The sequence below is a fragment of the Lepus europaeus genome, chromosome 1, assembly GCF_033115175.1.
Source record: "Lepus europaeus isolate LE1 chromosome 1, mLepTim1.pri, whole genome shotgun sequence".
Classification (NCBI taxonomy): Eukaryota; Metazoa; Chordata; class Mammalia; order Lagomorpha; family Leporidae; genus Lepus; species Lepus europaeus.
Genome location: NC_084827.1, coordinates 169554019 through 169573163, shown reverse-complemented (window position 1 = coordinate 169573163; position 19145 = coordinate 169554019). Strand labels below are relative to the sequence as shown.

The 19145-nt window shown below is 37.8% G+C and overlaps 1 protein-coding gene across 1 annotated transcript in view; it reads left to right on the top strand.

Moving 5' to 3' along the window:
* DOCK10 (dedicator of cytokinesis 10) overlaps positions 1-19145 on the top strand; it is a 185920-nt gene that overhangs the window by 35324 nt on the left and 131451 nt on the right. Inside the window, exon 3 of the mRNA XM_062197273.1 lies at positions 2337-2426. Within this exon, the coding sequence (XP_062053257.1) occupies positions 2337-2426 (90 nt within the window). The remainder of the gene's footprint in view (positions 1-2336; positions 2427-19145) is intronic.

Genomic DNA, 19145 nt, shown 5'->3' with positions numbered 1-19145 from the left:
ACTCTTTATCTAACATAGAGTTAATCATGTGTGTATAAAGTCAACTAATAGATCTCAGGAAAAAATAAGAGTGGGAATAGGAGAGGAAGGAGGAATTTTGTAACTATAATTCTGTATAGTTCTGCATACATTCCTACAGACTTTCTTTTTAGGGCACAGTTTAAAAACTTGCCATGGAACCCCAAATCTCAAGCTGGGTGGTAAAAATGCCATCTTTCATGTTAAAATGATCTTATAGACAGGATTGTTAGAGGGATCATATAAATAAGATCAAGTGTCTGCTAGTAATAGTAGATAGAATTAAAAAAAGATAATATTCCACCATGGGAAGCAGTCCACACAGCAGACTCATAGAATGACAGTCACTTTAAGTAGCACTCTGAACTCAGAATCAACCTTTCAGGCATTCTGTTCTGGCTAAAAAGCCCATAAGAGCATTTCAGGCATGAAAAGCCAAGACACTGTGGCAAAAAAAAAAAATTCTTACATGAAGGATCTCTGTGAGAGAGACCCCACTGGAAAGAAGTGGCCATCAAAGACAAATGTACTTTTCTCTGAAAGGAGTAGAGAACTTCCACTTTGCTTATGGCCTTGTCTAAATATTGACAGAGATTGTAGATGCAAAATGCTTCCATAGCCTTGGCAGCTCATGTCAGGAGCCTCCAGTGATGATGTCATACATAAGAGTCTTAATTGTTAAATTAACAATAGGAGTCACTGTACACTTACTTCCCATGCAGGAATTCTATCCTCAGGGAGAATTAACTGTAAAACTTGTTCTCAAACAGTTGTGTGTGTGTGTGTGAGTGTGCAAATTGTTTAAGTCTTTACTTAGTATAGAGTTGGTCTTCTATGTATAATGTTAATTATAAATGAATCTTAATGGGGCCAGCACCGTAGCTCACTTGGTTAATCCTCCACCTGTGGCACTGGCATCCCATGTGGGCGCCGGGTTCTAGTCCCGGTTACTCCTCTTCCAGTCCAGCTCTCTGCTGTGGCCTGAGAAGGCAGTGGAGGATGGCTCAAGTGCTAGGGTTCCTGCACCTGTATGGGAGACCAGGAGGAAGCAACTGGCTCCTGGCATTGGATCAGTGCAGCACAGGTCATGGTGGCCACTTTGGGAGTGAACCAACAGAAGAAAGACCTTTCTCTCTGCCTCTGTCTCTCACTATCTATATCTCTACCTGTCAAATAAAAAAAGAATTTTAATGGAGAATGGGACTTGGAATGGGAGAGAGAGGAGGAAATGGGGTGAGAGTAGAGTGGGAGGGTAGGTATGGTGGGAAGAATCACTATATTCTGAAAGTTGTACTTAGGAAATTTGTACTCACTGAATAAAAAGTTTCTTTAGGGAAAAATAAATAAATAAAATAAAGAAAGAAATGATGTTGCCCGTGGTGGTAGATTTAGCATCAATGACTGTGAACTCAGAAGACTGAATTCCCTCAACTTCTTTCCTACTTACCTTCCCCAAAAGTAGTGATGGGTTTTGACATTCTCATCTGTTTGAACAATTAATCCAAAACAAATTTCCTTTATCTAGACAAGTTTAAATTAACCTTGGCCTGATGAATCATTTTCTATTTGGGGGACACACAACATGTAAATGATTCATTTTGTCAGGAACCTCATAACCACCAAGATGAATCAAGCAAAGGAGTTTGTGGATGGTGATGGAACCCTACTGTATCAGGGCATCTCATACTCTTTGGCACCAGGGAGCTGAAGACACAAGAATAAACAGCCTACAAAATTCTGTTTTAGATGTTTTGTTTAAGGAGGCATCTTGCATATTAATTTGTAAATATGCACATAATAAAAGGTAGATTGTTCAGCATGGAAGCTGAGAAATATTATCTATTTCAAAAAAAGAGACTAAAAACCTGATGTTCTCGAAGGCTTGATGTTTACCGTGCTAAAAGATTAATTATAATAGAGTTAAAACAGCATTAATTTCTATATTTTATCCTCTTTTCAAATTTTTATTAGAACAGAAACAGCAGTTTCAAAAAAAAAAAAAAAGCTTCCAGTGAAAATAAGCTGAATTCAAAATACATATCTATGTATCTGTGCCAATTTTTGTTTTCTGCAGACAGGAAAACTAAGTTTAAAATTATGAGTTGCACTGCCCATTCATTATAATAATGTTAGTAACCAAAAAATGTTTGGATCTTCTCTCCTAGAAATAAAATTGGTAACAGCTATGGAAATCTCTCTGTCATATTTATCCTTCAATGTTCTGATCGAAAACAATTTCCCTAGTGTGTTTCCACTGTAGTGGCTTTCACAATACTTTCCAGTTAGAGTGCTTAATTTCTTTTCATTGCTCTTCTCAGACAGCCACGGTATCTTGGGATATCCGAACACTGTACTCAACAGTACCTGAAGATGCAGAGCGCAAAGCAGAAAATTTACTGGTGAAAGAGGTAAATACAATGATTCTCATCCTCTAATTTGTAAAATGTTTGCTAACCCAAGGGAGTTCTCAATGCGTTGTACTATTATTTTCATCTTCCTCCTTTACTGACTAGTTGATGTCTTTCAAACTTCATCAGCTCTGGGTGGCTTTCAATCTTCCTGTTATTCAGTTTTCATTATCCAGTGACTGCTCAAGATTTAGATTTTCTTTTCTTTTTACTTAACAAAATTCCCATGTTGAGAAATAGTTGAGTGTGCTTAATAAAAATATTTAATTTTATTTCACTTGTATGGACTGAGTTGTGGGAATGACCATGTGAGAATTTTAAAGTTTCTGTTTTTAGAGTGATGCAACCTGCCCTCCATATCCATAGGTTTCATATCCATGATTCTACTTACTGCAAATCATAAATATTCTGAAAAAATGCACCTATATTGACCATGCATAGATTTCTTGTTATTATTTCCTAAAGAATACATCATCATCATAACAACTGTATATGCATATATATACATATATAGCATTTATATTGTCTTAGGTAATAAAAGTAACTAAAGGTCATTTAAAGTATATAGGGGATTACATAAGTTATATGCAAAACTATACCATTTTATACAAGAATATTCAAAAAACTCAATGAAAAAAAATTTTAAGATTTATTTACTTGAGAGGCAGAGCTACAGAGAGGCAGACCAGAGGGAGAGAGAAGTCCTCCATCCACTGGTCCACTCCCCAAATGGCCACAACGGCCAGAACTGGGCCATCTGAAACCTGGAGCCAGGAGCTGTCTCTGGGTCTCCCATGCGAGTGCAGGGGCCCAAAGATTTGGGCCACCCTCCAGTGCTTTCCCAGGCCAAAGCAGAGAGCTAGATCTGAAGTGGGGCAGCCGGGACTCAAACTGGTACCCATACGGAGCGCTGGCACCACAGGAAGCAGCTTCATCCACTACACCACAGTACTGGTTCCAATGGTTTTTAAAATATTAATTTTGTTGCAAAAAATTTTGAAATCCATGCACAATTTTTTCATAACATACATTTCCATGAACTTTTTCAAATATCCTTGTAAAAGAACTTCAGCATCTGTGGATTTTTCTGTTCATGAGGGGTCCTAGAATCAATCCCCCATGTATACTTAGGACACTGGTATTTAAGTACTAAATAATAAGTGTAAACAGATAATTGTCTAAGCCCTGTGGATAGTTTTGAAAGGTTGATAAAAATCTCTGTGTAGATCATCTACTTGCCTTGAATGGGCATATCAGAAGCCAGAAGCCTACAGAACAACTTCTTCCTCTGACCAGAAACCAGGCTGCTTCAGGACAGGGATTTGACCAGCATATCCACCTGTTTACTAACAAGATAAATGCAGCTGCTCTTTCCTTTATAGAAAATGCAGTGATACAGCCTAGTCCAGAGTGGATTAAACTGAAAGTAGTAGAGTCTAAATGCACCTTTTAATCCTAAGAAAGTGTCACATCCAAATTAGGATTTAATTAAAGCTGCTGTGACTCCAAAATGTTTTTACAACTCTTAAATGTATTTGACTGATGTGTAGACCTATTAATGTCAATGTAATTTGTCATTTGTTGAATCCAGTTTATTGTCTGCCATAAATTCATCTCTTTATTTTTTCAAATTCCATTATTGCCTTTTTATTTCTACCGATTCACATTGATAGGAAAAAGAAAAGCAAGCAGACGCAGATAACAGCAGGATACCTGAGAATCCTGTGTTTACATATACTGATGGAAATAGTGTGAGATATCAGCAGCATTTCATTTTGCATGCAGTCACCTTAGAGGGAATTTTAGTATCTACTAAGGCATCAATCAGTATGCTGTACAAAATAAAAATGTAGGCAAATAACTTTCTATACTGAAGTTGAGAATCACTGAGATTAAGCCTCAAAAAAAAAAAACCCTACAATGAGCATGTGTTAACTAAGGTAGGATAAGGATTTAAAATTTTAATGATATTGAATTCCTCATTGGGAACATTTAATCAAGTCTTCTGTATTCTTCACTAAAACATTGCAACTTCTTCAGAAAGAGTTTTAACTTTGTTGTCAGATTTTTCCCCTGAACACTGTAAAGTTTTGTTGCAAATGTGAATGGAATTTCTAAAATTCTTTTTTATTTTCTTACTGTTAATTGCTGATTTTTTAATAAAAGTATTCATTTACTAATTCAAATGACTAAATAACTATCTTACTAACCACTCTTATCCTAATTTCTTATTTTATTTTTAGATGTGTAGGCTTATAATCTGAAAATGAAAATTTTCTCCTTTTCTAATAAGTTAATAAGAATAATATTCTTTCTTTTTTTAGATCTACTTATTTATTTTATTTGTAAAGCAGAGTTACTTAGAGGCTGAGAGAGAGAGAGAGAGAGAGATCTTCCATCCACTGGTTCACTCGCCAGGAGCTAGGAGTTCTTCCAGGTCTCCCACAGGGGTTCGGGGCCCAAGGACTTGAGCCATCTTCCACTGCTTTCCCAGGCCACAGCAGAAAGCTGGGTTGGAAGTGGAGTAGCCAGGACTCGAACCTGTGCCCGTATGGAATGCCAGTACTGCAGACGGTGGCTTTACCCTCTATGCCACAGCACCAACCCCAATAATATTGTTTCTTAAGCTTTTGTTTTACTCTATTATCAAATATTCCCAAAACAATGTTAAAATATGATACTAGTGTAAGACATTCCCTGATATTTTATGAAATATGGTGTTTTATGCTGGTTTCTGGCATCTGTTTATTGTATTTTAAAAAGTGCTTTTCTTAGTCTTTTCAGGGTGTTTGCAATAATATATAATCAATGCAATACACAGCAACTAAAAATAAAATGTTTACATATCTTAATGTAGATATCCAAGGTTTATTAAGAGAAAATGCATCAAATATATAGTATGATATTATTAAGATATAAGACCATTAAGTGTACACATAAATATGTTTATGTAAGTCTAGAAAAAGTATTGAAGATGCGCCATCGAGCTTTGAACATTGGTTGTCTCAAGTTTGGGAGTGCAAGGGAGGGGAGATATTAATTTTAGTTTAAATCATTTTTACTTTTATATTGTTACAAGTGAATTTATTAATTAAAATATTTTTGAAAAATCAGAATATATTTTAAAATGCTGCCTATATGGACACAGCCTAGTACATTGCCTAAACTTGTTTCCAAAAGTTAAAAATACAGTGTCATTAGGTAGTTTATAAGAAATTACTTCAGATTATACTTTCATTATTTTCATTTGGATAATGAAGAAGTCATGGAGCAATCAGAATCTCATGTATGTTTTACTTTGTGAGTCTACTGCTGTCAGTAATAGAATTCAGCTAAGTTCATCTGACATAGTCCAGTCCTCACTATGTTTAATGTAACTACTATGGATTTATAAATGCCTTCATAATTTTAGAAACTTCTTATTTCTTGGTCCCATCATTCATTTTCTGTGTATAGGGCTTGTGTGTAATTCCAGTTTTCCAGCAATTTCTTTTGGATTGTAGAAAATTGCTCTGACATGAGCCAGGCGTCTTTCTGATGCATTGGGCTTCATGGCCAGCCTCCTTCAGCTCTTGCCTCTTAACACCTCTTGATTTTATTTCTGAGTATGCTCTCTAGGTAAGGGCCAACCAGCCCGAAGCTAAATCCCAGGACTGCTTCAGAACTCCTTCCACCAATTTCTGAATCCAACCAAGGTTTCAAGTTCAGCTACTTTCCCAGGGGAAGCTTGTCCTGAGAAGCAAATCTATACAGCACAGGGGACTTCAAAGCACTACTCTAGGGTTTTTAGGGGTTCTTAGTTTTGTTGGATATTCAAGAATCTCTGCACCTCAATTTCAGATTGATCCATTTACCTCTACAGTTCTTTGAGAATTGTCATCTTCAACAGAAAACAGTTGATCAAGTATTTGGCTTTCACTTATTATTTCTTCTGGGGAGAAATTTCTCATATTCACTCTTGTTCCCACTTTAATTCCCTTTTATGTACTTGCAACCTCCTTTTCTCACTTCAACTTTCAGCTTCTCACTTCTCCTAAGAACTTCTCCAAGGAGAAACCAAGAGGAGAGTGCTGCTTACCCTAGTCCTGGTATCTGCCCGACTGTAACAACAATACGAAGCCCAGGACAGAGCATTCAGCCCTCTGCAGCAACATCAAGGAATCTTTTCCTGTCATATTTAATGACTTGAGGATAGAGACAGTGAGCGGAGAAATCATGGGAAGGAATTATTTTTTTACTCCTTGCTGATTTTTCAGTATCACTAGCAGTGAAAATCCTGAAAATCTCCCATGGTTGTACTTGTTTTTGTAAGGAAGAAGACAAAAGCCTGGTTACAGATAACCCTTAATGACAATGGAGCATAAGTAGTCAGGTCTGGTAAAATAGATGAACAGAAAGGGATCATCCGAGAATAAAGTTAAGGCTGATGAATGACTCCAGAGAACCATGCTGGCAAAAAGTCTTGGTCACATTTGGCAGTAGCAGCTAACCTTGATTCACCGCTTACTCTATGCCTAAAACCCTTTACTTGATATAATTATAAATAAAATTGTATCACTATCATCATCTCCAACTTCTGCTGATAGGAAATTATATCAAAGAAAGAGGAAGAAAATTTCCCAGCCAGCATGATCCAACTAGGAATAGACAGATCCAACATCTGGACGATCACCACCCAGCCCTAGCCCGTGGGTACTTAACCACAGCACAAAGTGCCAATACATGGCTTTGCTGGAGTAGGATTCTGGAAGGAAGACTTCTCCCAGTCTTCTCCCTCATGGTCTCATCGCTGTTTTTGTCCAGGTGATTCTGATGCATCTGATCTATGGGCAGCACTTTAAAATGTTGGCTGGATGGGTGAAACCCATTAAGCCAGCAGTGAAATGATTTCCTTGATGTCTGTAAGGTTTTGTAAAAACACTGCTTATCTTGCCATGATTGCTGCACTAAGCAACTTTCTGTTCCACCCTGTGCTAAATTGCCCTATGGCTTCCCACAGGGTGGCCAGGACAGCTACCTTGTTGCTAGGCAGCAAATTCACAAGAATCTAGTTTAAACACATCGAGCTCAATAAAAATTTTAAGTTGTATCTCACATCTCTCTACTTTGACAATTCTCAGCCTCTTGTGAAAGGCTATAGAATTCTTTCTTTAAATCTTGAGTGACTTCATATTTTTAGAGAGTGAAGTAAAATGAAGTGTACCTTCCATTTCTGTTTTACCTGCTTCAAACTTCCCTCTATATGTATTATATGTGAGGTTAAATATTTCTCACATGAAAGCCTAGGCTTGTTTTGCATCCACAAAAAATGCTTCACAGTTATGTTAACAATGTCACAGTTGAGCGACATTGAATATGTGTGAGTGTGTGTGTGTGAGTACTCTGTAATGTAGTTACTAGGATTCATTTTACAGCCTAGGAAACAAGCTCTGAATGATGAACTAATTTGCCCAAATTCATACACAACCAGAAATAGACTGTGCTGTCTCTGACTCTGAATTCCATGTTCTTACCCATTTTATTGTGTCTGGCCCTTTGATGAGTTCCTTTAAGCAATATGCTTAGTAGCCGGACTTGGTAAGGGTAGCTCTGCTGCTCACAAGGGAATAGGTACCTAATGTCCGTAAACGATTAACCTTAGTTTCTCCATCTTTAAATACAGTTATAATTCTAATGCTGTGTTCCTGAAAAGAAAGATAGCAATGGAATGGGAACACTTAGAAAATAGCAACTGGAGAGCATTGTCTTTATCTGATCTTCATAAGTGGCTTAAAGTCAACATCTATGACCATTAAAAAAAAAAAAAAAACACTTCCGTGATAAAGCTCCCCTCCCCTGCCACTGTGGGGCTGGAGGAAGGGTCGATTAAAGGGATCTAAAAATAGAATGCAGACTTCCTGAGCAAAGCTTGTAGAGCAAAGTTTCCATTTTAATACACACAAAGGGATAATATAAAGGGGAAACTCAGCACAGTAATTAAAATTAAGCCCTTGGTGAGGTCTCTGTTAACAAAAGACAATGAGGGGACAGTTCAGAATAAAACAGTGGCTCATGAGGAAGGAAAGTTCAAGAGGCCCTTCAGTTGAATGTCTGCAAAACAGTGACAGAGCACTAAGGTAGCAAGTACTTGCTTCCTCTGAGAACAAAGTCCTCTCCAATTTCTGGAAAACTGAAGAAGTAGAACAACCATGAATTGAGGAGAAAGTAATGACTTCAGAAATCCGAGTCTTTCTTTGACCCAGGTATAAAACACTTGGAGACTTAAGAGATGTGGAAACAGCATTGAAAGGATAGAAGCAAATATCTGTAGCTACGAATGTGTGCTCACACATGCATACACATAGATGTGTACACACACAAGAATTATGTACTGGCTTCAGACAAAACTGGGTAACTGGGGCAAGAGAAAGTCCACATTTTAAGCAGGTGCTCCAAACCAGAAATAGTAGGATTCTGCAGAAAAACAAATTATGAAAACTGGAACCAAGATTGAATAGAAAATGCAAATCGGATTTAAGACAGAGTAAATATTGTTGAAATCTCTGTGTTTCCATAAAAAATTTGCACTAACAACCAGAAGAACTCATGGTTTGAGTCAGGGCAGACACTAGTTTTACAGAGGCACAGAATGTTCTGTAGAAAGGCATCTTCTTAGATCTCTCTCTCTCTCTCTCACTCTAGCTCTCTCTCTCCCAGCTCTCTCCCTCCCAGCTCCCTCCTTCCCTCCCTCCCTCCCTCCCTCCCTCTGCCACACACACTCATAGAATATCAACTTGCTAATATCCATTGACACTGTCTAGATGAGAATATGGCCTGAAACATTCCCCATATTTATTTAACAGTGGAGAAATTCTGTCCACTTTCCCCTAAGTATCTTGAGAAATGTTTGTGTAACTCTGATCCAAGAGATAACCAGGAACAGGGAGTACAGAATAGTTCAAGGGAAGCAGAATTAGCGCTTAGGTGAACCTTCACATGCATTGCAGTGAGGTAAATGCTAATGAAGAAAAGGGGGAATATTAAAATCCCTAAAGGATCAAAAAAGTTGGTTGTCTCTTTTCATGGCCAAACTTTCACTCTAGGTTCTTACTGTTGATATCAAAATGACTCCCTTGGCTCAGGAATTTCATGTGATACTAAGACACAGTCCCAGAAAAAACCCAGAGAGAACTCCTCTATGGATTTATCTTCATACAAATTGGAAGTTTAAACAAGGTTACTTTCAGTTTGCAGTAAAGTTTGCAGTAAATAATAATGATCTTAAAGTTCACAGTACCACTTTTTTCAGCCCTTAAATTTCTGTTCTTAATTCCCTATCTAATTATCAGATTGAACTTTGTCTTATCCTAGGAGTAAATGTGAGGTCACTGGTACAAACAAGCCGTTCCTTTAGGTATTTGGGATTTTGCCACTTCAAATTTGTTTGGGTGAGCTAATTGTCCTCTCTTTATAAAGAGTTAAATTCTCTACATAGAAATCTCCTCTCCTACTGATTGTTACTGTGGATCACATTATATTGGAAGCTCCAGGATATGTAATAAAGGGCATCAACCATTGGCTGAAATGTGGAAATAGGTTCATTATTTGGTAGATGATAATAAGAGGATGCTGCACAGTCCCTGCCCTGTTATAGACCTGTGTCAGATTTTTGCATTGCAATCTGTTATCACCTGGAGTATTACTTTAAGATATAGCTGCAAGGTCAGGTTCACATATCAGAAAAACAAACAAATGAAACAATTAAAGACATACCTGTGAGTAAGACTGCAGAAAAGTTGCACAGTTAGGCACCTATTATAGCCCTTTAATGTATATATGTTTATATTATATTTATATACAAATATATAACATATAGTATTAATTATTTTAATATAATATTAATAAATATATAATAATTATGTTATATATAATATATTATATTAAATGGTATATTAATAGATCATTATATATTATAGCACCTTTAATAGCCCAGGTGGATAACTGTAAAGACCTATATTAACATATGGTGGTGTGATTATCTTGACAGTAAAGAGTTATTAAGGAGACAGAATTGGGGCAGGCATTGTGACCCTAAGGAGTTAAGCTGCCACATGCCATGCCTGCATCCCATATCAGAGTCCCCGATTAAGTTCCACCTCCTCTGCTTCTGATCCAGTTTCCTGCTAATGCACCTAGGAAGGTAGAGGGTGATAACCCAAGTGTTTGGGTCCCTACCACACTGTGAGATATGGGAGGGAATGCCTCTCCTAACCCTGGCTGTTGAGGGCATGAGAGTGAATCAGAGAATGAAGGATTCTCCCTCTCTCTCTCTCGCTCATTCTCATTCTATTTTCCAAATAGATGAATAAATCTTCAAATAAGAGATACAATTGACTGGAGTTGGAGACTGAAAAGAAAGTGAACTTGTTAATGATCACTCCCAAATTTATAATTCGGGCTATTATAAATGGATAGTTATGCCACTAATTTAAATGAGATGCCAAGATTCCTGGAGCAGATACCAATGAAGCAAATAAGATAACTTCATTTGCTAACATACAGAGAGAGATGTCCAAGAAGGAGATAACTACATAGAACTGGTACACTGGAGCATGGTGAGGACAATTGCTCTTTAATTAAAAGTTGAAGCTTGGGGCCAGCACTGTGGTGCGGTGGGTTAACGCCCTGGCCTGAAGCATCAGATCCCATATGGGCGCCTGTTCAAGACCCGGCCGCTCCACTTCCAATCCAGCTCTCTGCTATGGCCAGGGAAAGCAGTGGAGGATGGCCCAAGTCCTTGGGCCCCTGCACCTGCTTGGAAGACCCAGAAGAAGCTCCTGGCTCCTGGCTTCAGATCGGTGCAGCTCCGGCCATTGCTGCCAACTGGGGAGTGAACTATCGGATGGAAGACCTCCCTCTCTCTCTCTCTCTCTCTCTCTCTGCCTCTCCTCTCTCTGTGTAACTCTGACTTTCAAATAAATAAATTAAAAAAAAAAAAAAGTTGAAGCTTTGCTTATCCAGGACACCACAAGGGCAGGCCTGGAGCTTAGAGGGCAGGTACCTAAAGTACACTCACTTAAGAGGCTGGTGAAAAGCATCCTGCACATGGAGTGGAGATGGAGTGGGCAGAGAGGTCAAATAAAGCAAGGAGAAAGTGGTATCTCACATTTAAAGAGGGGTGGGGTCAACAGTGACGGAGTGTGTGTATCAATGGTGTAAAATGCCAAAGGACCACCATAACGGCTCACTGGTGTGGCTGTTCACAGTCACTGGCAGTCTTCAGCAGAGCAGGTTCAAGAGCTGTGGGCACATCCTGATTATAGCAGATTAAACTCTGAAGAAAGGCAGGATGGTCATTTTACCAAACAAGGTCTTGGTATATTGTTGTCTCTAACCCTAAAAGATGCTTCAAGTGCAAACCTGGCAGGGCTGGCCCTGTGGTGCAGTGGGTGCCCTGGCCTGAAATGCCAGCATCCCATATGGCCTCCGGTTCCAGTCCCGGCTGCTCCTTTTCCAATCCAGCTCTCTGCTATGGCCTGGGAAAGCAGTAGAAGATGGCCCAAGTCCTTGGGCCCCTGCACCTGCATGGGAGACCCAGAAGAAGCTCCTGGTTCCTGGCTTCCGATCACTTCAGTGTTGGCCACTGCGGCCATCTGGGAAGTGAACCAGTGGATAGAACACTGCTCTCTGTCTCTACCTCTCTTTTTAACTCTTTCAAATAGGTAAAAAAAATAAATCTTAAAAAAAAAAAAAGAATGAACCTGGCAAAAATTTTGGGACTCTTCAAGAAGAATGCCGTATGCACAGCAAAGTTAAAAGTAGATTAGTAAGCTCTTTATTGATCTTTAAATTATGTACCAAATACTGCCTAATTTGTGAAAAGCAAAATTTTATACTCATGAAACAGATTGTTATTAAATGATGCAGTATTGAAAATAAAATCTTTCTCTTCTTAGCATCCAACTAAGTCAAAGAAAGTTATGAATATTCAAGATAAAAGCTACATCTCATGAGTTCATGGAACTAAAGTAAAAGTGATATTATTAAACCTCTGGAATTCTAGACAGAGGGAAGAGATTTTAAATTTTTAAATTTTTAAAAGTTGGTCATAATTAAATATATTTAATGCTGAACATTTTTATAATTTGAAAGATATGTATCTAATCAGAATGAAGCTTATCTTGTTTCAAGAAAACGTGGGGAATATCTTTTCTTACTTTTTTTTTTTTTTTGTCAAGCAGAGTTAGACAGTGAAAGAGAGACAGAGAGAAAGGTCTTCCTTCCGTTGGTTCACCCCCCAAATGGTCGCTACAGCTGCCACGCTGCGCTGATCTGAAACCAGGAGCCAGGTGCTTCCTCCTGGTCTCCCATGCAGGTGCAGGGCCCAAGGACTTGGGCCATCCTCCACTGCCTTCCAGGGCCACAGCAAAGAGCTGGACTGGAAGAGGAGCAACCAGAACAGAATCTGGTGCCCCAACCAGGACTAGAACCCGGGATGCCAGCGCCGCAGGCGGAAGATTAGCCAAGTGAGCTGCGGCGCCGGCCCTCTTTTCTTACTTTATGGTCAAAATACTTTTATGTGCTTTGTGCCTAATTTTGGACTGCAATTATGCATATTGATGAAGAAGCCATTGTATAACCAAAATACCTTTTTATTAGTGCATTTGAAGAAACTTTTGAATCTTATATGTAGAACAATTAGTGTGTTTAAAAATCTTTTTGAATCTCATATGTAGAATAATGTGACCTCAAACTGACCCATCAATAAGAGTGGCTCTCAACAGATGATTTGGTGGAGGTGGGTTGCTGCATAAATAAGTTAAGTAAAAATGAATACTATTTCCCTATTCCAAAATGTTGGATAGCAAATGAATGATTCTACTGCCTTCATTAACTTTAAACCATAGCAGTGTAATTGTGAAGTTTGCTGGTCTTGGTCTAACTTCTATGATAGGACATCTGTGCCTAAATCTAAATTTCTGGAGAATATGTGGAAAAATACAGCTACAAAAATTTCTCCAGATTTGAAAATAAGGATTTTATCCTCTCTTAATAAAAATAATTGTTGCAAGTAAGCATTTAACCTAGTGGGTAGGACATCCGCATTCCACATTGGAGTACCTGGATGCAATTTTCAACTCCAGCTCCTGAATACAGCTCATGCCAAGGCAAACCTAGGAGGCAGCTGTGACGGCTCAGTATTGAATTCCTTCCATCCATGTTGGAGGCCTGGACTGCATTCCCCACTCAAAGCTTCAGGCCCACCCGCTCAGCCATTGTGGGCGTTTGGGCAATGAACCAGAAAACAAGGTCTCTCTCTCTCTCTTTCTTCTCTTCCCCTAGCAAATAAATGTTTAAAAAAAAAATTAGATAATAAAATGTGCATCAAAAAAGTTTCTGTTTTCACTAATGAAGGTCTGGGAAGTTAAAGGACTTTTTATTTTGTGCTTTTTGAAAGATAAACTTATAAATAAGACTTGTGTCTTTTTCTTTTTTTTACTTCAAAAGAAATCAAGATATGTTTTTGTTTTGCATTTGGCCTGCTCTTATTTCTATGTGATGATGATACAAGTATTTCTATCAATGCCAAACCAGAATGGATCCCTTCAATTTCTTTTATGCTAAATATATTTCAACATTAAAGGTAAAAAACACATAAAAGTTGATTAAGGTAAATTCAAATGCATTTGTAGTTTGGTGGCATTAGTGTAAATATATCAGGAAAAAATTGTGGAAAACAAAGTGGATGTGTTTTTCACATTAACAATTCCGAGGAAATTTATCTTTTATTCTCAAAAATCCCTAGAATAGCCATCTTGTTTCCAAATGTAAAAACCTATCCCAATTTTAAATTGGATTCCCTTTCTCCACATTAAGAGTAATTCTAACACATTTGGCAGTGAGTGAAAACACAGATGTAGACATCAGAGACCTTGGAGCCTAAGATAATAAAACAGAAACCATTTTGAACACTCGAACCTAAATTTTCAATTGTGTTGAGTTATAACCTGGGTTTTATGTCTTACATGGGAAGAATGGATCATAACATTACCAAGGTGTTTTATTACTGCCCATTACTCACGTCCTCAAAAATTACCTGTGAGATCTACCTGGAAATTAAACCCAGTCTATGTTCCCTGATCAAGTGATTTATAAAATTCTGCTTTCACAGCTTGTTTAACTGCCTTAACAGAATGCATCTTAAATTCCCTAAAATTTACTTGAAAGGCAGACAGACAGACAGGCACCCAGGCAGGGAGCTCTCACCCAGTGATACATGGAACAGTTCCCTGTGATGGCCAAGGCCGAGTCAGGGATGAAGCCAGGATCAAGGTACACAATCCAGGAACCCAATTAATTGGGCCATCACCACTGCCTCCCAGGGTCTCACCTTAGCAGGAAGCAAGAGTCAGGAGCTGGAGCCAGGAATTGCACTCAGGTTCTGTGTAATGGGACATGGGTATCTTAACCACCAGGCCAGACACCCAGCCCTATAGAACACATTATGAAAAGAGAAGCCACATATTTTGGTCAATTTTCATTTTATTGTCAACAAAGATAATAAACTACACTTTAGGGTACCCTATAGTTCCAACTAATAATATAATTTAAAAATTATTTTCATTTATAACTGGTAGTTAATATGACATTATGTTTTCATTATACATGCACACTTATACACATAATAACACTATTTAATCTGAAGTAATATTTTAAGAAACCATAATAAAAATCAAAATCTATTAAACAAGATTGATGATATTTGAAACTAAATCTTGTCTATATTTATACCATATATTTTCCAAACTTATTATTTCTACTTCTTCCTCAAGCGACCAGTATAAGATTTTTCTTTGATCAAGCAAAAAATATTATTTTTTAAAAATTCTAACTGATACATAAAAATGTGCATGATTATGGAACAACCTGTGATGTTTTGATATATGTATATGTGGCATAATTTTCTTTTTTTTAAAAAAAGTTTTATTTATTTATTGTAAAGTGAAGGGTTACAGAGAGAGAGAGAGAGAGATCTTCTATGCGCTGGTTCACTCCCCAAATGGTCCAACAGCCGGAGTTGGGTGGATCCAAACCCAGGAGCCAGGAGAGTCCTCTGGGTCTCTTATGTGGGTGTAGGGGCTCAAGTACTTGGGCCATCCTCCACTGCTTTCTCAGGCTTTAGGCAGGGAGCTGGATTGGAGGTGAAACAGCTGGGACTCAAACTGGTGCCCATATGGGATGCCAGCATTGTAGGTGGTGGCTTTATCCACTATGCCAAGATTCTGGGCCATATAGTATAATTTTCAAATTGAGTAAACATTTCAGTTACCTCAAACATTTATTATTTCTTTATGGCCAAAACACTCAAGATTCTTTCTTAAAAATATTTTATCATGAACAATAGTCACATGATTATGCAATAGAACAATGTAATTTTTTTCTGTTAACTATAACTTAATACCAATGAATCAACCTTTCTTTATCTCTTTTTTTACTATCCCTAACCAATGGTTGTACAATAGGTTTTTAAAAATCATTAATTGTCAAACTTATTTTATACTGCAGAAATTAATTATTTCATTTTAAAGGAACACTTAATGTGACCCATTTGAAGAAAAAAGAAGTTTTGAGTGCATTTTATTTTTGTCTGTATTGTTGATGTACTGAATGGTCACATGTCCTGATTTACAGAAATATCCCCATATTATCACAGGTGACTGAGCTAAATAATGTCTTCTTTCCCTCTGAAATATCTCTGTGTGGACAACCAATTATCAATGCATAATCTATATAAATTCACTTAATTTTGTGATGTTTCATTTTTAACATTTATTTAATAACCATAATTACTTCTAGTTTCATAAAGAATGGCATGAGTATTAAAAATTACCACCATTGCTTGACAAATACAGAATTAATCCCAATGGTGAGTGAGGGCCAAAATGAGCACCTCTTGTGGTTGCATTAATCTTCCTGGCAAGAAACCAGTTATATAATTAAATAAACCTCTGTAGTCAGAAATAAAAATAATTTTGCACCTAAAAAGCCATCTGTTTTATGTTTATTACCCTGTAGCCAGAATCTAATAAACAGCAAATTGTATTTTCAAACCCAAACCCATATTGCTATATGAGATATGTAGCATGATTTGAATTGATTCTAATGATTCCTTAAATAGGAGGGAAAAGAGAAAAGTGAAATATTTTGTTAATGATACTTTAGGGTGTCCTTCATATTTGCCCACTGTTTCTAAAGCTTTTAGATTTATAGAACTGTCGAGTCTCATGTCTAGTCATTTCTAAAGGAAGAAGATCATTCTTGCAACAAATGTATGGTGAATGCCTACTATCAGTGAAACCTCATGCAGGAGTTATATGTGCTTTCAAAAGGCTTTGTCACTAGGAGTGGAAACTGGGAGGTAATCCCAGTTACTAGGGTGCTGAGTGAAGCTAGGACTTGAAAGTTCTCAGTTCATAGTCAAAAGGCATGAAAGAGACTGGACCACATTATCACTCATGCAGGGATGGATTTTACCTGACAAACTAACAGCATTTCTCCTCCACCTTCAGTCACCTGTCATTTTCTTAACAATGAAGACCCCTGGGCCGTCCTCTGGATAATCTGGTTCATTGGATTTCAGGTGGAGCCCAGGGACCTAAATTTTAATTATCAACCCCCCTTTCTCTCTGTCTCTCTCTCTCACTATCCACTCTGCCTGTCAAAAATAAAATAAATAAATAAATAAATAAATAAATAAATAAAATATTTAAAAAAAAAAAAAAAAGGCCAGCGCCGTGGCTCAACAGGCTAATCCTCCACCTTGTGGCGCCAGCACACCAGGTTCTAGTCCCGGTTGGGGCACCGGATTTTGTCCCGGTTGCCCCTCTTCCAGGCCAGCTCTCTGCTATGGCCTGGGAGTGCAGTGGAGGATGGCCCAAGTGCTTGAGCCCTGCACCCCATGGGAGACCAGGAGAAGCACCTGGCTCCTGGCTTCGGATCAGCGCGGTGCGCCGGCCACAGTGCGCACGCCACAGCAGCCATTGGAGGGTGAACCAACGGCAAAAGGAAGACCTTTCTCTCTGTCTCTCTCTGTCACTGTCCACTCTGCCTGTCAAAAATTAAATAAATAAATAAATAAATAAATAAATAAATAAATAAAAATATTAAATTACCAACCCCAGAGATTTCATGGATGCTTTACTGTTTAGGAAACACTATCCAAAAGGCACAAGAGCCTTAAACCATGTTGACTTTCAACATTTTTGTGTCTGATCACATAGAGTAGAGGTAGCAGGCATAAAGGCTGAACAGGCAAACATAAGAAATGGATAAGATGTGAATCGGATCATCACTGTTTGGAAAAATCAGCCAGCTCAGCAAGCTGGTTGCTCAGTATTGTCTTCACCTTTGGAGCAGACTGGCAGCCTCCATGTGAAAGGGGCTGAGGAGTCCATATTGTGAAACAGGTGCTGTTGGCTAGGAGGTCAGTAAGGGAAAATTGGAGCTATGGCCTTACTGTTGCAAGCGGAGTTGTAGCCTGTGACTTTGAATTTGCAACAGATCATTTCAGCTTAGTTTTTGGACAAAGAGAAGCTGTAGTCAAAATTATAATAGTTCTTAATGATCCTCTTAGAGTGACTGTGTGGGCTGGAACAAAGAATAGAGAATAATTTTCTATGCATAACATTTCCAAAATGCCATAACTATGTAGGAGAACTGGTTATGTGTTTGTAAAATGCGCTGGCTTTTTCATAATCAGAGAAATCACATATTCAGGAAGAGTTTTAAATTCTTAAGAATCATCTCTTTGAATCGTGATTCTCATCTACACAAGCACAGGGAGTTGATGAAGACAGAAATCTCTAAGAATCAGAAGACCTACTTATCTTCCCAAAAATCTACTTTTTTAACACAAGAAAAACAAGTTGTTATTATCAGTTGTTGTGAATATGAATTATTGACTTAAACCTGGTTGGGAAAACGAGTGTTTTTAAAGCAAATATTATTGAGTGCTTACTCTGTACTAAGTGCCTTATAGGAGTTACTTTGTTTGATACTAACGAAGTTGATATTATATAGGCAGAGAAAGATATTAGAGATATTAAGTTATTTAACTGAAATTCCAAAGCTAATAAATAATAGACTCCAAGTTCAAAGTTGGGTCTTTTTTGTCTTTAAGATACAAACAGAAACAGCACACAAAACATCCAGAATGAGGGATCAAATGTGTTTTTATTTTAAAAGCCTGTAATCATCAAGCAATTAAAAAATTAACTGATTGGACTTTTAGAGTCATACAAATCCAGTTTGAAATCCTGCTGTTACCAAGTGTAGGACTTGGTAAAAAATCTGAACTTCTCCTTGCCTCTCTGATATATAAAATGTCAATGATAAAATCTTATAGAGGGGTTGTTAAGAGCATATCAGAAGGCCTAATAGTCAATGTATGACAAAAATTTGTGAATTTAAAACAAAAGAAGTAGCTCTTTATAAATATAAAATAGTGTCTGGTTCATTGTTGGTCAGTAAAATTTAAGATTAGTGTTTCTCAGATTTGGTTGAGTCTGTGGAATATTGGAAATACTGTGTATGGCATGCTTCTGTATGCATGTCTATCACGGTAAGACAAAGGGACATCACATATCACAAAGGACAGTGATAGTTGATAGTGATAGTTGAACAGTACTCTATATCTTGTGCGGTTGTGTGGGTGCAGTCTGTTGAAATTTTTGCTTAGTA